The sequence below is a fragment of the Crocodylus porosus genome, unplaced genomic scaffold (assembly GCF_001723895.1).
Source record: "Crocodylus porosus isolate Cpor-Errol unplaced genomic scaffold, CroPor_comp1, whole genome shotgun sequence".
In the NCBI taxonomy this organism is placed as follows: Eukaryota; Metazoa; Chordata; order Crocodylia; family Crocodylidae; genus Crocodylus; species Crocodylus porosus.
Genome location: NW_017728911.1, coordinates 18,929,196 through 18,949,635, shown reverse-complemented (window position 1 = coordinate 18,949,635; position 20,440 = coordinate 18,929,196). Strand labels below are relative to the sequence as shown.

At 42.6% G+C, this 20,440-nt stretch overlaps 1 protein-coding gene across 2 annotated transcripts in view; it reads right to left on the bottom strand.

Annotated features, from left to right (window-relative positions):
• Positions 1-320: 320 nt before the first annotated feature.
• The window catches only part of WDR72 (WD repeat domain 72), a 239,706-nt gene continuing 219,586 nt past the window's right edge, over positions 321-20,440 (bottom strand). For both annotated transcript variants that reach the window (XM_019533547.1, XM_019533548.1), the window contains exons 19-20: positions 7,817-7,921; positions 321-959 (exon numbers count right to left, since the gene is read on the bottom strand). In XM_019533547.1, the coding sequence (XP_019389092.1) occupies positions 904-959; positions 7,817-7,921 (161 nt within the window). In that variant the 3' untranslated portion in view covers positions 321-903. The remainder of the gene's footprint in view (positions 960-7,816; positions 7,922-20,440) is intronic.

The window sequence follows — 20,440 nt, the reverse complement described above, 5'->3', positions numbered from 1 at the left end:
ACTGGACAGGGTCAAGTGTCTTCCTGCCTAGAGCGAAGGGGGGGAGAGGGGGCTGGACCCAATGATCCGAAAGGTCCCTTGCAGCCCCTAACAATCTATGACTCTATGAAACATGCACTGCAACATTTCAGTAAAGGATACCAGATTTTTTGACAGCTTTCTCTAAACAAGTATGTATACACACACATATATAGCGTGTATAAGAATGCATCCTGTGTATATGTGAGAAAGAAACGTTTTGATGGTAAATATATGTGTGTGTACAATGAAATTTGTGAATTGTAATCAAATACATACACACAATCACACAATCATGATTAATTTTAGTGTTTAATAGCTTACATTTTTTCTGTAAATTCAGAGAAGCACTGATACTTAAGTTCTGTTAAATATGTTTGGTCTTTTCCTGTGCTAAACTATTATCAATAATAAAAGTATTTGAATCATAAGGTAAAGAGAATGTAAATGTGAAAAATTAAATTAATTGCATGCAGCATGTAATAGTTACCAGATCACAACATTGTATAATTCAGTTTCAGAACTGTTCTGATAAATCAATAGATTGAGATTTGGAGTTATTGTTTCTGTTAGTACAAAAATGTCTCAAGATAAGGAATCATTTAAGGTCATATATGCTAGAAATAAATGGATTAAATTCAATCAATTCAAATTTGTGAGAGGGCTGGCAATGCATATTGGAACCAATAACAGAGAAAGGGGAAGCAGATGACAGGTATTTTTTGAAAATTAATTGTGAAAGATATATGGTAATAAATCCTACATGGAGTAGTTCCTGTATCAAAACACAGCAAACAACAGCTGCCATCCATAACAATGTCCTCTGTCTTCACTTCCTGTACTGTGCTTGCTCATCTTCTAGTTCCATTTAATAAGCAGGCTTGTCTAACACACTTTGCAGGAACATACCTTGGACATCCAAGGATGTGATTTCATCTCATCTGGAAAACAAATATATTAATTTGATTTTAACACTGTGTGGCAGAATAACACATGTAGCCTCCCTTATAAAAGTCCACTGTAAATTGCTTTACTGATTGATAAATAATCTCAATGCTGTTTATAGTGAAATTAAGCTATGCATCACTGACCTGTCATATTCAAAAACACTGAAGACCTCCAAACACAACGTATTTTATACACCTCATACAAAATCACAAAAAGCAATGCAAAAACCATAGCATCTCAGGAGAATATCTGAATCTCTTCAATATTATTCAACAGAACAGATTTTCTTTTCAAGGGGAGAACTTCCCAATTGCATAAGGAGAGAGATTATTCCTATTGGGTATTATTAACACATTATCTGCATTCTCTCTCCAATCACTGCTCACAAAAAAAATGCATGTTTACTTTCAACTGGACTAACACTACAGTAAGTTGAAACAGAGGTAATAGTGAATTTATATTATTCAGGTATTATATTTTATTTCTGTTTTGGTTTATTGTAATTATGCTTAAAACGGATCTTAGTCAATTCACCTTTTAGATACCTGATTTTTGCGATTTGATATATGATAATTTTAGCCTAAACTTAAAGATTTACTTGTATTGTGCATTTTGTAAGGTGCTGTTCAAGTGAGGCAAGACACTCAATGGTTCCTTCTCAGCTCTGATACTAGGCCTCAGAATTGTCAAGATGATATTTGCTTGCTAGTGAACCAAATAATATACCTATATCCTAGATGAGACAAACATTTTAGAGCTAGATAGAACCATTTTCTTAAGCCATTTTCTTTTAAATCTGGGGAAAAAAAATGACGACTTGCAAACTAGCAAACCCTACAATGATTCTATGATGCCATTGATGCTAAAAGTTTTATTTCTGAAAGCATCCTTGCCCATTTTAACATTTTTAACACAGTCCATGAAAAAAAGTGTGCTATCTGTATTTATGATTAATGGGCTGCTTTCACATTGCACAATCTTTCTGTTTCATGCATCATCATCAACAGTCTTCCATGCTCCATTCCTGAAGCTGTCGTCGTTTACTGTTGCCTAATTTTTTCAGTGCTACTGGTACTTGGGATAGAAAAAGAAAAAATAAGTGCTTTGTTTTTTAATAAGGTGCTGCATAGTTTTGAAATTTAATGAGAAAAGAACTAGATTTAAGTATCAAGTTCAGATAAACGGCATATTGATTTATAGTGATACAAGTAGTACTGCATTGATCTACATAACACAGTCTTCAGTGCACACAACTCCAAGGTGTTAATCAAGTATTCTATGGAGTGATTATAACCTGCCTTATAACAACACAATCACACTTACAGTGCTGCATATTCATGGCTCTCATGCACTTAATGGCCAGTTGGAAACTTGGGGTGTGTGTAGACGAAACAGGGGCCCTAAATTGAAGTGGTGGGTTTTTAAAAGCACCACTTCAATTTAGGGCCCTTTGAACCCCTGTGTCGTGCACACACCCAAACTTACCTGCCTCTCCGGTGGTGGGGAGGGGAGGAAGAGCTGCTGGTGGGCAGAGTGGTCCCTGAGCTGTGGAAGGCAGCTTGTGCTTTTTTGAGGTGGTCCCCTCCCAGGCAGCATTCGCCCATAGGCACCTGGCTCAGGTGGTCCCGGAGGCAACATAGCCACGGAGGGAAGCACTGTGCCCCCGCACAGCTCAGGCAGGCTCTGGGGGGGGGGGGAAGATATCAGGCTCGCTGCTTTTCTTGGGCAAAGCCTGCCTTCCCGGGCTGCTGCCAGGCTGCCTGCACAGCCCCTGAGCTGCATGGAGCTTGGTGCTTTGCTCCATGGCTGTAGGGCAGCAAACAAACTCCTCAGAGGATTTTTAGTTTGCTGCATCCCAAGTCATTTAAGGTGCATTATGCTACCAAATTTGCTACAGTGGCTGGAATTACTGTGCAATACACCACCAATGCGTGCAAACACTGACACCATTAAAGTGGTGCAAAAGCATTTAACCTGCTTTAAAGTGTTGTGCACACATGCCCTTTGTTTTATTTGCACACAGCCTTGGACTCTTTTGAGAGATTTCCTTACTTGGGATACAGCTCTCTCACACAGACCCTGTCTTAGAGTATCTGATTTTTTTCCACCATCACTGTGCTTAGGCTTTTCTGGGACAAGAAATTAAGTAAGAAGGGATGTGGAAACTATTAGGATTTTTCATTGATATCTGAAATACAAGCAGGAACATTGCAGTGTGAAGGGCAAAAAGCTTAGAATGGGCCAATATTTTGAGCATGAGTATGAAGTGTTTGGAGGGATTTAAGCTGTACAAATGAACCGTATTGATCTAATCAAAAGAGACACTGATTGACTTTTGAAAGCCATCAGATAAGGTCCTAGTCTCTGTTGCGTGGGAATAACTGAGATAAGAGAGAACATGCTTTGTAATATCAGTCTCTATTTTCTACCAACTCTTTCACCAAAGGAGCGTGGCCTGCCTCCCAAACCCCTGGAAGTAGCTGTTTTTCTATTGGGGCCTACTTAGCTGGTGGATACTGTGAAGTTTGTGTGCATGTGAGGTAGAAGGTCCGCAAGAGGAAAGGAACATCTGTGCTGTGCCAGTACTTATTGACTCTGTTTTTCCATCTGGGCTCTGATCTAATCCATCTGTAGACAGCACAAGCCCTGCCTGAACCGTGCTTTAAGGGGCTCCCTTAGTGGGAGTGCACTAAAGGGCAGGCACAGGCCACAGAAGTTTCAGGCTTCATTAACTTGTGCTGCTTTCCTCCTCAGGTTTCGTAGGATGAAATTCAGCAGGTTCTTCTGCCTCCAGCTCCAAGGCAGTACAAGCCTATTAAGCTCCAAAAAAAACCAAAAAAAAGGTTTCTGCATGGGCGATAGAATAAGAGAGGAGAGGAAGGAAGACTCCCTAACAATGCAAGACTGCTAAGCTTTCAGAGAGAAGGGGCATTGTCTAGTGCAGGGGTTTTCAACCTTTTAAAATAAGTATATGCCTGGTGGACCCCTTTTTAGTAAATGTACCTCGGGAGGGAGGGGGGTGGCGAGTGGCCGGATGCAGACCAGGGGTGTGGCAAGCAGCGGCAGCACAGCGCCTGTGAGGCCCTGCTCCTGTGAGGCAGCAGTGCGGGGTGGCAGTGCTCTGTCCCTGTCCACCCCATATACCACCTGGGACCTTTCAAAGTACCCCCAGGGGTACACGGACCCCCGGCTGACAACCCCTGGTCTGGTGGATAACCTAAGAATCATGAGTCCGGATATCTGGGTCCTATTTCCAGCTCTGCTACAGACTCGATGTGATAATGTGAGCAAGTCCCTGTTTCAGTTTCTTCATCTGGAAAATGTGATTTATAAGAATTATTTGCCTCAAACATGCAATGAGGATTAGTTAAAAGTTTCAACAGTTTTGTTATGCATGTATGAAAACTACGAACAAAGAATGGTCTTGTTTGATTTTTACATTATGGGTGAAAGCACAGACAAGTTTGAAGAGCTATGGCTTTGCATGTCAAGCAGAAGCAGTCCTCAGCATGTGGAGAAAATGGCAGTGAGAAACCTAGTATTAGGCATCTGGGACAGAAGCCCAGAATCCCCTCTGTGTGTGGGTAAAATAGACACAAGCCACTATCACAGATAATGGCAGCTTGTAGGCACTAGCAAAGGAGCAACTAAAATCCATTTTGCTTAGGCAAGAAACTCTAGTCTGATATTTATGTGCATCTGTCACAGGTGAAAAGTGTTTACTATGAATTATCCAAGAGGAAAAAGAAGGTGTAAGCTGAGGGGTTCCATGACCTGTCAGAGACTAGTTCAGACAACATTTTGAACATTAAAAATCACTGTAAATCCCAGATCAGTTTCTTACCTGGTCTAATGGATTTCTGCTACTCACTTGGGTATATGCCCTTTTCTATGATTACTTGAGACCTGTATCTGCAGCAGGGGAAGGGAGCGTGCATGTGGAAAGTGTGGAACCAAAGTAAGTCAATAAACAGTATAGGGTTTTAGAGATTTAATATCACTGTTATCAGTTTGAATCTATTTTCATGGTTAAAGACTTCCATCTTCATAAAACAGATGGCACAATCAGCTGTTAACATTTTCACTGCACCTCTGTAATTTTACCAGTTTTGATAAAGTATCCTTTCTAAAAATACTTCCAGAGCTCCTTGCAGATACAGTATAATACTTGTACTTGTCCTCCATCCAACGAGGTGGGAAACACAATGGAATCTTTAACTTTCTGTCGTTGAGAAATATGGCACTTCCCACTACCCAACTGTCAGCCAAAATGCAAGCAGTTCTGCAAATAATATGGGTTACATTTTACTACAAACTAAGGTGCAGCTTTTCAGTTTTCTTTTGTGGAACACGAATTTGGAAGTTGTGGGTTTGGTTAAGTCAAATGCAGATATTCCTCAGGCTCTGAAGCCCTAAAATAAACTACAAAGTTAAAGTGTCTGATAAATACTAAAGAAAATAGAAGCCACCTAAATGTTATGTTACTCTTTTAATGTTTGACAACAAAAAAGTAAGTGGTAAAGCTTTAAGTAAATGTATTCTATCATTAAACATTTTCTTTTCAAACAAGAGCTTCTGTCAGAAGTGTCTTAATTTCTTATCACAGAATTTCATCCACACAAGGAGCAATAAATAATTCATGTTGCTAGCTCTTTGTTGTGTGTCCCTGAACTGCACAGAGCTGGAAGGCTGACAGCTGTGTCAGGACAAGCACCAAAGATCTGACATGACAAGTGACTAACAAGTTTCTTTCAGTCTATAGTGAAAGAAGACAATGGCACAAAGTGCAAAAACGAAATCCTGAAACAAAATGAAACTGTTTCTTTCTCTTTACCTAAGTGTTTGCTATGAGCTTATTTCCGACCCATAACCTCTGGTCATTTTATAGTACTGCCCAGCCCCCTTTACGCCTCACATTCGCCTGGCCATTTACGCCTGTCCACGGATCAATATGAGCAATTCTTGGAGAAATACGATGTCTCCATGACAACCAAGCCACAAATTCTCAGTGGAAAGCAGTGAGACCAGTAGTGAAATCTCCAGAGGTTTTCAGACCTATAAGGCAAGATGTCTTAAAATGCAGGAATGGACAGAGAGAGAAGCCAGAGTAATTCATTGTTTATTACCACTTTAATTATGTCAGATGGACAGAATGTAACTCACTTTTTAAGTTTAGATTCTTTATCAACACATGTTTTCCCAATCAATATTCACCTCCTGACAGTTTTGCTTCCTTTTCTTTATTTTGTATTTGTTTGTGGTAGCCAGAAATATGTATTCTAAATTCCCATCCAACCCTGGGTACATTTTACCACCCAAAACAACTAGATGAAAGGTGAATTAAAATCATCTTTCGGCAGAGGGAGCACTACATTAATTCTTCCTCGAGCCATTTAGAACTCTTAACCTGACGGTCTTTGCCACTTCTGTCCAGAACAGATGACAGTAAGACTATACCCTTTTAAAAACCTTTTACAGTTCTAGAAAGGTCTACAGACATTTACTGAAGGATATGTAAAGCAGTACCATAGGTGGTTTGATGTAGCTGAAGTCAGAAATTAAACTTGTCTCTTTACCAGTATGGATTATCTGCGCCTTTTAAATCTCATGCAGCATTTGTTGTAAGGTAGTGGGACCAAACCAAAGTGCCTTGAAAATGCACATGGATTTACAATTCATTGATTTCAATTATTCTAAAATATACCATTGTTCATTTCTGTGGAAAAGATGAAAAGGAAATGTAGTTCAAATCAGGTACATGACAGCAGTTCAACTCCCAAGGAATTTTACAGGAGTGGAGTGCGCTGAAATATAATCCCCTAGCCATGGGTCCTATCTGGGTTCTGAGATGACTTTGGGGACCTGACATGGATTTCAGACTGCACCCTTTCACTGAAAATTAAATCTCAGCTGTGCTCCTTGGGGAAGGATCAGGGGACTGTTGGCAGCTGCCCCCTGTCAGCACAGGCTGCAAGATTTGGAAATCTCTTAACTAAGCTGACAGGCCGCAGAGAGGATGAATCAAAAATATGATACATGGATCAGCACACAAAGATGCAAGAGGGTACAGAGAAACCAGATAAAGAAGGAAAGGAAAATATCAAGTGAAAAAATGATGTTTAACTCTTTCATTAATGACTACTGTGTCACATTACATATGTGTCCATGTGTGAGGCAGACAGCTTGCCTGGCTTTTTTTTTTCATTCACATTCTGTGTCTTTAATCAACTGCAGTTGGAACCACTTTACATTTAATTGCCCCTTCTTGAGATTTATATAGTAAACTTCTTGTTTATTTCATATACAGCAAGATAAAGACAAATATCATCACCCCTAGAAGAGATGCACCTAACGGATCTGTATGCAATGAATCAATTCAGTGTTGAGAACCATTAGTTAAAATATCTATAGTGAGTTGATTTGAAAAAAAAAAGAAGAGAGTTATAAAATTAGCAATTTGCATTTTGCCAGATGTATTGCATCTGGATGCCTGTTTTTTTATTCAACTACAGTAGGTACAGTACTCTTAATTTTTCATACCCTTAGCCTACCTTCAAAAGTCAGGCCTCATACATATATTAACTAGAAGAATTAGTCCAAAACTAATTATAATGAACTACTACTGTCAGCTTTGTTTTTGGTCAGAAAGTCTTTATCCTTTCTAAGACCCAAACTCTTGATGAAAGAGCAAAGGATATCAGCTCCAGACAATGACCACTGGAGGTGACTATTAATTTGATATTGCAGCTGCTAAAAAACGAAGTGCATTACAATGTGATTTTTTGTAGGCCCCCAAACTGTGTCAAATTTATCATTTGATTCTTGGCAACTATCTTTAAATGGCTCTCACCTGGACTCTCAGACTCTTCCAAGACACATCTGTCAGGCATATCCTCGGCTTCTTGGAAGTTTGCCGAGTTTGAGCAGCTGTCTTGCTTGACCACACTGACTGGAGCTATAAAGAAGAAAAAATAGGGGGAGGAGAGTTGTAATATATTCACAAATAAAACACTTCCCTCCTTTGTCACAGTCCTTTCAATACTGAGGACATATTTTGTAAACACAAATAATAAATTAAAATAAAATGGAACCTCAAAGTATTTATTGGCAGGCATATAATAGTTGAAAAATCTATGGACGTTACTTTATTGGGGGAGGAGTTTGAGACATCAGTTTAAATATAATTCTTCTAAAGTGAAAAAAATTATTTTTTCCCTTTCTATAAACCTGAAACAATAAAATCGATTAGCCACTTCGTTCTACCAAAATACATCAGTAAATAGAATAAACTATCAGTGAAACGGTCTTGTAATTATTGGAGTCAGACACATGTTTTACTTTGATCTAAATTAATTTTAGTTAAATATAATAAATTAAAATGCAAATATGTGCTATATAATACCAAAACGCATAATACATTTAGTGATATATTTCAGAGCAGAGTAAAAAGCAGCATAAACTATGTCCTAGAGATTATCATTTTTAAAAAAAAACATACCTTTTATCTAATTGCTAAACATTTTTGAATCTGAAGAAAATACCTTCACTGAGATAGGAATATTATTTATATGTCATTCACAGTACCTATAAAAATAAATCCAATGTACATTTTCCTATAATGAAAATATGCAGCAACTCTGGCCTGACATTTTCTTGCTATGGCCAGTTATGTTTCTGTATCACCTCTGCTCTGAGCCTTTACTGACCAGGAAATACACATTACACTGGTAATAAAGGTTAATTGCACTGTTAAGATAAATTATTGCATGTTATTTCATGGGGAATACACAATAAAATATGGATCCATCTCTAACTGATGTTCTCAGGCCTTATTTCTATTGGTTGCAGTAGTACTAGACTTCAGTAAACATCGGGATTAGTACTTGAATCCTCTGTTAACTGTACAGTGAACTTAGATCTCTGTCCTGCAGACTGATCCATAGAAGTAGACCTGCACAGATTCTTCTGCATAAATTCCCTGTGGGGTTTGTTTCTGAGAACAGGGCTTTGGCTATGACTGCATGCCAGTCACTCACTTTCTGATCAATTTTGAAAAGTAAGTATTGTTTATATAGGAAGTGAATCTGCTCTACATATACTTCTCTATACAGTTTCCCAAATTAAAAGAAATCATGTAATCAGATTCTGTTAATCGTTAACAAAGCTAGTGGATGCAAAATATATCACAGAGACCCTGTCTTTTCTATTAGTTTGTCAGTTTGTTATTCCAGTCCTGCTATCAGCTCCATTACTCTGGACCATCCATGTGGAGCCTAATTGAATCCAATAAGGCTCAAAATCCTTTGTAGGATCAGGGCTTTAAACATATAACAATAACATAAGGATGGAATAATAAAATATGTAAAATCATGCAATAACTTTCACTTGAAAAATACCACCTTTTCCTAAAAACTGAACAGATTCTGGTGCAGCATCAGTTTTAAGACAGCAACTGACTGACTTACACCACTTTGTCAAGCAGGGGCCAAGGAGACCAGAGAAACTTTTAATTGTGTGAAAGGTAAGTAGAACCATTAATAGCCACATAGAGCAGAACTTTATTTTTCTTGGGTTCCTTTTGAAAAGGCATGGAACAGCATGGGAGGGCTTAGCTGACTTGGAAGGAGGAGAACAGCAATTAATGAATAATGAATACTCTTGTTCACACATGAATACCTTGTACAAGGGCAAACAGAGGTATTTGCAGAGGGCCTAGGCCTCTCTTTAGCCTTACTTAAGCCCTCACACTAAGGGGTGCATGTGCCTTGTGGTGGCCCTATGGACAAGTTTAAACTCCAATCCTCAAATGTTAATGACAACAAAGAGCCACTGAAGTGCATGTTCACAGACAGCCAACTGGAAAGGGGTGCAAATTGTTGAACCATTCTGAATCTATACTAAGCATCACAGACACTCTTCTTTGTAGTATTTGACCAGCATTAATTCTAACTGAAATTTATCATTTTCCCCAACAACTTCAGGATGTATATTTTGTTTGTATATGTTCCAAAATAATTAAATTGAATACTATATAACACCACAGTGGGTTAAAATTCTTAATAGACTAAACTGGATGAACGAGTTAATTGATGCTTTTGTTTTATGCATCATCTTGGAGGGAAGAGAGAAAGATGTAAGAATAAAGAAATACATCCAGTTGTGAAGAGAGGAATTCCTTGTGTTTGTTGTCCACAATAAGTACTTATTCAGAAAAGAAGTATTGGAAATTATAAGTTTGTGTTGTTGGATTTTGAAAAGAAAGCATTCTAGTGCCAAATGTAATGGAACAGTATTTTCTGAAACAGTTCATCCTTTCTCTGGACTTTGCTGATGCAAGTAATAGATTGGTTGCTTTACATGAATAAACTTGACAGTTAGAGTTGTTCAGAAGTATAGTAAGAAAGTTTCAAATACAGAATATTGTTATGAAAAGGTTAAAAAAAGGGTCCCAAAACTTAAGCTGGGAACAGATGTTGCATTTGCCCTTGGACAAGTTTTCCCTCGGTCTATTCTGGAAGAAAAATATCCCAGGATTGGTGTGTACATACAGAAGCATTTAGCAAGCAGCTGAATGCAATGCCACTTTTCTGCCATTGATTCAATGCTGCAATTCCTGGATAACCATTCAGATGTACTTTGTGATGTCCCAGGATAAAATGTTAGTACTTCTTATCCTGTGAACTTCTTTGGATTTATCTTGGGACAATAGATATCTGAACAACTGTATTTTGTCCCAGGATAAAAAGGTTATCCTGAAACAAATACAACATAGCCTTGCTGTAACTATTTCCTATCAAAGAAAGAAACATGAGAGTTTTTGAAAAAAGGTAACAAAACTCCACATTCTGACCCACACTGTAATTTAAATGGTCACTTGCTGGAGCTCATGACTTCACAGGAACAGAGAGGTATCTGAAGAGCAGGAGAGTATGGACCCTAGACTTCAAAAAAGCAGACTTTGACTCCGTCAGGGAACTGATGGGCAGAATCCCCTGGGAGGCCAGTCTGAGGGGGAAAGGAGTCCAGGAGAGCAGGCTGTATTTCAAAGAAACCTTACTGAGATTACGGGAAAAAACCATCCCAATGTGCAGCAAGACTAGCAAATGTGGCAAGTGACCAGTGCATGAAGGGATGAAATCAGGAAAGCCAAAGTGCAGTTGGAGTTGCAGCTAGCAAGGGATATACAGAATAACAAGAAGGTTTGCTACAAATATGTCAGCAACAGGAGGAAGGTCAGGGAAAGTGTAGGCCCCTTACTGAATGGGGGAGGAAACCTAGTAACAGATGAGGAGGAAAAGGCTGACATACTCAATGTCTTTTTTACTTTGGTCTTCACAGGCAAGATCAGCTTCCAAACTACTGCACCAGGAATCACAGTTTGGGAAGGAGGTGAGCAGCCAACAGTGGTAAAAGAACAGGTTAGGGACTATTTAGAAAGGCTGGATACGTACTAGTCCATGGGGCTGGATGCAGTACGTATGAGGGTGCTGAGGGAATTGGCTGATGTGATTGAAGAGCCACTGGCCATTATCTTTGAAAACTCATGGCGATCAAGGGAGGTCCCAGATGATTGGAAAAGAGCAAATATAGTACCCATCTTCAAGAAAGGGAAGAAGGAAGATCTAGGGAAATATAGACCAGTCAGCCTCACCTCAAACCCTGGGAAAATCATGGAACAGGCCCTCAAAGAATCCATTTCTAAGCACTGCAAGGAGAAGAAAGTGATCAGGAAGGGGGCAGCATGGATTCACCAAGAGCTTGATCAACCTGACTGCCTTCTATGATAGCACGACTGGCTCTGTGGATGTGGGGTAAGCAGTAGACATGATATACCTTTACTTTAGCAAGGCTTTTGATAGTCTCCCACAACATTCTTGCAAGCAAGTTAAGGAAGTATGGGTTAGATGAATTGACTGTAAGGTAGATAGAAACCTGGCTAGAACCTCGGTCTACGTGGCAGCTGGTATCAAGTGGAGTGCCCCAGGGGTTAGTCCTGGGGCCATTTTTGTTCAATACCTTCAATAACAATCTGGAAGATGAGATGGATTACACCCTTAGCAAGTTCACAGATAACATCAAGCTGTGGGGTGTAGTAGATATGCTGGAGGGTAGGGCTAGGATTCAGAGTAACCTAGACAAATTGGAGGACTGGGCCAAAAGAAATCTTATGAGGTTCAACAAGGCCAAATGCAAAGTCCTGCACTTAGGATAGAAGAATCCCATGCACTGCTACAGGTTTGGGACAAACTGGTTAAGCAGAAGCTCTGCAGGAAAGGACCTTGAGGTTAAAGTGGACAATAAGCTGAATATGAGCCAACAGTGTGCCTTTGTTGCCAAGGAGGCTAACAGCAGTAAGAGCATTTCCAGCAGATTGAGGGAAGTAATTATTCCCCTCTCTTCTGCATTGGTGAGGTCACATCTAGAATATTGTGCCCAGTTTTGGGCCCCTGACTACAGAAAGGAGTGGACAAGTTGGAGACAGTCCAGTGGAGGGCAACAAAAATGGCTTGGGGGGCTGGGGCACATGACTTATGAGGAGATGTTGAGGGAACTGGGTTTATTTAGTCTGCAGAAGAGAAGACTGAAGGGAGATTTGATATCAGCCTTTAACTGTCTGAAGGTTGGTTTCAAAAAGGATTGAGCTAGACTGTTCTCAGTGGTGACAGGTAACAGAACAAGGAGCAATAGTCTCAAGCTGCAACAAGCGGGGTTTAGGCTGGATATGAGGAAAAGATTTCTCACTAGGAGGGTGGTGAAGCACTGAAACAGGATACCCAGAGAGGTTGTGGAACCTCTGTCCTTGAAGGGTTTTAAGACTCAGATCAACAAAGCCCTGGCTGGAATGATCTAGTTAGGGCTGGTTCTGCTTTGGGCAGGGGGTTGGACTAGATGACCTCCTGAGGTCCCTTCCAACCCTAATTTTCTTTGATGCAATGATCTTGTCACTCAGAAGTTTTTCATGGATGTGGCATTACTAGCACCTCATATGGACAGGCACAAACAGGAAACTTGCATGTCTCTGCATTCTGTAGCACTGAATACTTCTCACCAGGATGACACAAATCCGTTCATTAGGATTCTCTGGGTCCTACCCTGCAACCAGTTTCGTACCCAAATAACTGTCTTGCAGTTAAGCCCACAATCCTCCAATTTTCTCACGAGAACATCATGGGATTCCAGATCGAAGGGTTTTTGGAAATCAAGGCATACAATTTCAACCTCTTCACTGTTTTCCAGGTGGTGAGTTATATGATCATAAAATGAGATGAGGTTGGTAAGACAAGACCTACCCAGACAAAGCCATGCTGGTGGTCATTCAGAATCCTACCTTCTGCAAGCCTATAGCACATAGACTCCTTAGTGATTTTTTTCCCAGGATTTTCCCTGGGATAGAAGTTAGCCTAACTGGCCTAGAGTTACCCAGGTCCTCCCTCTTCCCCTTCTTGAAGATGGGCACAACATTGGCCCTCTTCCAGTCATCAGGGACCTCTCCAGAGTGCCATGAGTTTTGGAAAAGTTTCACTAGGGATGACTTCTGCAATGACTTTGGCCAGCTCCTTCATCACTCTTGGATGGAGTTCATCCAGTCCTGCTGATTTATATATGTCTGATTCCTTTAACTAATCACACACCAGTTCTGTGGCAATAATAGGAAGGCAATCATTCCTGCCCTGCTCGTTTTGTACCCTATCTGGAATGATTTTCCCCTTTGCCTCGTCAACTAGCAAAGCAAAGTAGTCATTCAGGAGTTGAGTTTTCTCCTGAGTGTCAGCAACCAGCTGTCCTGAGGTGTTGAGCAATGGCCCCACACTCCCATTTGTTTTCCTCCTGTTCCCTATGTACCTAAAGAAGTACTTCTTGTTGTCCTTGATTCCCATTGCTAATTTAAGTTCAGTCACCACCTTAGCCTTTCTAATTTGTTCCCTACAAATGTGGGCCATTGTTGTATAGTCCTCTTTGGGGCCTCCCCAAAGCTTCCATTGTTTGTACGCCTCTTTCTTCTTTCTTAGGAGGACCATGATTTACCTGTTTAGCCAAGAGGTACCCTTCTGGTACCTTTCCTCCACATGGAAATGGACTTCCTTTGTGCTTCAAGGATCGTATCCTTGCAAAACAACCACTCTTCGTGCACACCTTTCGCCTTCAGTCCCTGATCCCACAGCACTACCCCTACTAGTGACCTGAGCTTGTTGAAATTTGCATTTTTGAAATCCAAAACTTCAGCCCTGCTATCTGATTTGTCTGCCTTGTGATGGACAGTGAATATGACGGTTTCACGGTCCCTGTCACCCAAGCTATCCTCTATACTTACGTAAGTCAGTCACCAGGTCCTCTCCTTTGAGACCAAATCTAAGAGAGCATTACTTCTGGTTGGCCTGTGCACCACCTGAGCCAGGAAGAGCTCTTCGTCAGGAAGGAATGAGGCTGGTCTGACTTGGCCAAGCGTTCCTCTCAAGAGATGTCTGGATAATTGAAATTATCCATGATAACCATGTCCCATGCACATGCACCCTCCGTCAGTTCTCAGGCAAACTCTAAATCCTCCCCCTAGTCTGGTGGTCTGTAATATACACCTACAGTTAGGTCTGTATTACCGCCCCGCCATCCCTCCCCCAGCTTGACCCAGAAGGTTTTAAGCCATTCTTCTTTGGAGCCAATGTTGGCCTCCAAGGAGATATACTGCTCCTTCACATAAAGAGCTACACCTCCACCTTTCTTCCCTGCCCGGCTCCTTCTATGCTGGGCATAGCGCTCTATGTCTATGCTCCGGTCATGCTAGGAGTCCCACCAGGTCTCCATAATCCCTACTAAGCTGTAATGCCCACTGGAGAGCAGGAGGGCTAGCTCCTCCTGCTTGTTCCCTATGCTCCTGGCATTAGTGTACAAGCACCTGCGTCCTCCTATAGAGACGCTCAGCTTCCTGTCATGCTGAAGGAGAATGAGAGACTTTTGTTTTGTTGATGTGCTGATAAACACTGTGTTATTAGCTCCCTGATGGCTTCCTTACCTGTCAGGTTTGCAGACAGTATGAAGAAGCAGGGAGAGGGAGATTGAAAAGATTCAGATCCAGGCTGATCTAGACAGGTTGGGGAAGTGGGCAGAAAGCAACAGGATGCAATTCAATAAGAACAAGTGCAAGGTGCTGCATCTAGGGAGAAAGAACTGCCATCATAGCTATAGGCTGGGGGGTGCAGCACCACTGAGGCAGAAAGAGATTTTGGAGCCACTGTTGACTCCATGATAAACATGAGTCGTCAATGTGATGTAGTCAGCAGAGCCAATCGCACCTTGTCATGCATCCGTAGGTGCTTCACAAACAGGTCCAGGGAGGTGATTCTCCCTCTCTACATGGCACTTATCAGACCACAGCTGGAGTACTGTGTCCAGTTCTGGATGCTGCAGTTTAAGCAGGATGCAGACAACCTGGAAAGGGTCCAAAGATGAGCCACTCATCTAATTGGAGGCCTGCAGGGAAGGCCCTATGAGGAAAGGCTAAGGGACCTTAACCTCTTCAGCCTCTCCAAGAGAAGAGGTTACAATTCTCACTGCCTTGTGGAGGTGTACAAATTCATAAGGGGAGAGAAACATGAAGTAGGCAATGACCTGTTTACCAGGGCATCCCCTGGAACAACAAAGAACAATGGCCATAAGCTACTGGAGAGTAAATTTAGACAGGACATGTGAAAACAGTTCTTCATGGTCAGGGTTGCTAGGTTCTGGAATGGGCTTTCAAGGGAGGTGGTGCTCGCCCCATCCTTGGGGGTCTTGAAGAGGAGACTGGACAGGCACCTGGCTGGGATCACATGATCCCAGGTTTAGTGACCCTTTTCTTGCCTGTCAGGGGACTGTTCTCTGTTCTTTGGAGCAGAGAGCACAGCCCAGCCCAGGGCTGCAAAGCATCTGGGGTGCCGGGGGACTCTGGTTTAACTTAAATCAGGAAGTGGTTTGGGACTGACGTTGCATAAACCAGTTTGACTTAAATCTGATACTACATTCAACCAGGTTTATCTTAAATCACTTTTAGCCATTTTGAAACTGGCTGATGTGCACTGAACTTATGTTCTGTTACAGGTTTAAACCAGTTTCTGATCATATCAGTTTATGTGTAAGGTCTGTCTCTAGCCACAAAGTCACCTCAAAGGTGAGCTCTCAACCCATGAGGCAACAGGGGGCGCTACTTCTTGGGGCCCCCACCCCAGGGGAGCCCAATCACTGGCAGTCTACCCCTTACCCTGCCAGGGAGGGTACATGCTGTTAATGATCAGCTAACAGCTGCTGAAAAGCAATGGCTGCCAAAAGCAACCCTCACCTCTACAAGCAGAATCACCTCACCCTGCCACGTAGCACATGTAGTGCTGCTGCCAGAGCTCCAGCTCTTGCCAGGGCTCTTGCAGTGGCAGTGCGAATTCCATGAGGCTCACTCTCACCCTAACCCTTCCTCCCCACTCAATCCCTGCCAGTGGAGTTAGCCAGTGGGGTGTGGAAGGGGTTAGAGTTGGAGTGAAGGCCAAGCAATAATCAACAAGACCTGTTCAGAATTGGACCACTAATACAGTCACCTGTATAGAACGTCATGTTCAACCTATGGCCTGCTGGTTGGATCTGGCCTGTGGGGACATGTTATCTGCTCTATGAGGCTCCCTATGGGTCCAGAAATTCAGTGGCAGAGGAGTGATGGCAGGATCCCACCTGTGCTGGCAGGAGAGAAGTGGGTGCATTACTTGGTGCAGCTCCCAGAGCTATGGCAATTAATGTTACCACAAATACCCTGCTACCAAATATCTGGATTCTTGGGGAGTCCCACAGATGCAAACTGCCCTTCATGTTGGATCACTCTGCAGATGGATCTAGTGTGCGTGGGGTTAGGCTGGTGCATGGGATTGCTTTGCAGCTTGTTCAAAGTGCGGGCTGAGCTGGGCTGCTGTACACGGTCACTCTGAGGCTGGATCTGGTACAGGGGGTTGGGCCAGCATGTGGGTGATTCTGAAACTGGATTTGGAATATGGGGTGACATTTGTGGACCAAACCCATGTGCTGACCCCACAATGGATTCAGCCTGTGGATCCACCCATGCTACTCATCCAGCCTGTGGGGCTGGACAGATTGAGCACCACTTGTATAGAGCAGCTCAGAGAGCAGCTAAATGGTGCATTTTGATCTTGCTTATAAACTTGGTAAATGGATTTAGAGATGGAGAATCTTAATATTACACCAGTGTTAGGACTGTGCGAAATTTCAACGAGCATTTCATTTTGAAGATATTTTGATGTGTTTCAAGCTAGAAACAGTGAAATCAAACTGAAACAAAAAGCTTCAAAACAGCTTTGAAACAAAATGAGGGCACTTGAAACATTTTGAAAGTTTTGAAAAGTTTTGTGTTTTGAAGCAGTCCGGTGGCAGGAGGCAGGGGAGAGCCAGGGCTGCACTCTGAGCGGCTACACAGCCCCATGGAGCTCAGCCTGGGGGCGGGAGGGGGAGTTCAGCCCTGGCTCTCCCTGCCTCCCACCGCTGGGCTGAGCTTCAAGTGGCTCTGCAGCCCAATGAAGCTCAACCCTGAGGTGGAAGGCAGGGAGAGCTAGGGCTGCGTGCTCTGTGTCCTGCTGCTGGGCTGAGCTCCATGGGGCTGGTGGAGCTGGTTGGAGTGTGGCCCGGTGGTGGGAGGCAGGGAGAGCCAAGCTGCACTCTGACCAGCTCAGCCAGCCCCACGGAGCTCAACCTGCCCTCCCAGTACTGCCGGACTCCGCCTGGGGGTGCGGACCCCTGGATCTGCACACTGGATGACAGGAGGCTGCCGCTGCCAGCAAGTGTCACATGTTTTGCTTTGAACTCTTTGAGGTGCAGTTTCCCAGAAACATCTGCACCTATCTCCATGACTCTTGGCAGGCTTCATGCCCTGAGAAGGAGCTACCAACCCTACACCTTGCATCTGAATCAGTCAGCAAATGACAAAGTTTTAGGCATTTTCATGATTTCCCCATAATAGCCTATGGGAGAAATGTCAAAACGGCAAAACAGTTTTGCCAAAATGAAATGGAACAGTGCTTTGAAACAAAACGAAATGATGAAATGAAACACTGTCCCTTTGAAATGGTGAAATGGATGTCGAAATGAAATTATGTTTCGTACAGCCCTAGCTGCAATGTCATCAGCTGCTTTCTTCACAAGTGTTGCATAGAAGAGGAGACAAAATTGGTCCAAGAGCCCAACATTGGTTTTCTACATTCTAGATGAAATAGCCAGAGAGGTTAGCATCAATCCTTACTCTGCCACTTATTCCTTTATGGAGCTGATACAGGAAAATTTCAGGCCATCTGAACCAACCCAAGAGCCTCCTCATTCAGGTTAACTGACTGTATCAAGGACTTTGTTGATGTTAGTGAACACATAAAAAGATCATATTTCTGTTCGCAGCATTTCTTTTGGATTTGTCCAACAAAAAAATTCACGTTTATCGGCATCTCCCAGAGCAGTTAAATAAAGAGCATTTGAGTTAGCAATTTACTAGCAGTTGCTAACAAGATCCCCAGCAGTTGCTACATTATGCCTGATCTCCTTTTTCCTTTGTATATGTTGATTATGGTAACATCTTTAAGTTCCTTTTTCCCAGATATGTCAGATGACCTTATGGATACTCTCAGTCAGGGCTTAGTTTGACACTCTGACTTCTGCTAGAATATCATCAGGACCTGAATCTTTGCTATTGCTTAACCTCTGCTCAGCATCCAGATCTTCTTCCAGAGTAGGGTCATGGTCTAAGAGGTTCATATGTCATACTTGAGTACTGCATCATGACTACATTAGACAGAATATCCAACAAGTCCTCAAAAAGCTGCTGCCAGGCTGCTGACAAGGTCAATAATCAGCAGATGACCATCAGTTCCCTTCACTGGGTTTATTTTCCCAGTAGGAAACCTTACCTAGAGACACCTGAACAGATATGCGGAGCTTATAAAGAGCAGAGAGCTTGCAGTGCTGATGCCTACACATTTGCTGCTCCTCCCAGGTTTTGGAGAGGGGTAGGATGGGGACAAAGCGTTTTGGGATGTACAGGACTGTGCTGCAGTTTCTTTCGGAAGGGTAAGGTTGTGTGGACATTTGCTCTTCCAGAAGAAAAGCTCCTGGAAGTGTTTAATCCTGGTTGTTCCCAGATTATTTTTCTCTTGCAGCAGCCATTTGCTCTGAGAGAAAAATCCTGAACATCTGTATGCTCATGGGTTTCTTCTAGAAGCACAGCAACTCTCTCAAGAGAAACTGAATGTCTGTACATAGCAGCAGTCAGCTCTCCCTCATCCATCAATCTAATCTTGCTGAGAAACAGCACTGTCAATATTATAAGTAGTCCAGCTCTCTAGTAACAAATGTCCTCCAAATAGGTTGATTTTCTTCAGACTGACCCATCAATGTACAAACATTGCACAAGGCCACAGAGGGAGCAGATTTCTTCTTCAGTGCCTGTTTGTTGAAAGGGTGACCTATCTGACCTGGTAATCGGGTCAGGTGCATGTGAAGAACAGATATTGTTGTTGATAAAAGGGCCTGTGCGCTTTAGTAACACTGTCAGACAATATGAATGCTGTTTGTTGTTCTGATGGTGCTTGGAATAGCTCCATTCACAGTGAAGGACTGCATCTCTCCCTTCCTAGGCATAGAAACTTCTACTGTTCCACTTGACTCAAAGGCTGCTGGGACAATAGAATGGGGTGGCACCATGCAAACCATCCCCACTTTAATCTATTCACCTGCTGAGCATGGTGTCTTCTATAATCTTGTTGTAGATTTCACAGACATTAGGGCTGGAAGGGACCAAGGAAGATCACTGAGTCCAGCCCCCTGCCCGAAGGGCAGGAAGTCAGCTGGGATCATAGGATCCCAGCAAGATAAGCATCCAATTAACCCTTGAAGGTGTTCAATGTAGGTGATTGAACCACCTCCGATGGCAGGCTATTCCAGACCTTGGGGGCTTGGACAGTAAAGAAATTCTTCCTTATGTCCAGCCTGAAAGAGTCTTGCAGTAGTTTATAACCATTTGACCTCATCATCCCTTGGGGCGCTCTGGTGAACAAATGTTACCCCAGATACTGGTGGTCACCCCTGATAAACTTATAGGTGGCCATCAGATCACCCCTGAGCCTGCACATTTCCAGGCTAAAGAGCCCCATGGCTCTCGGCCTGTAGTCGTAAGGTCTGTTTTCTTGACCTCTGATCACATGCGTGGCTCTTCTCTGGACTCTCTCAAGCTTTTCCACATCCTTTTTGAATTGTGGAGCCCAAAACCGGATGCAGTACTCCAGCTGTGGCCTCACCAGGGCCGAGTACAGGGGGAGAAGGACATCCCGGGATTTGCCTGAGAAGCATCTATGGATGCAAGCCAGCATTTTGGTCGCTTTACTAGCTGCAGCATCACATTGCAGGCTCATGTTCATCTTGTGGTCAATGATGACCCCCAAGTCTCTTTCTTCTGTAGTACTATCCA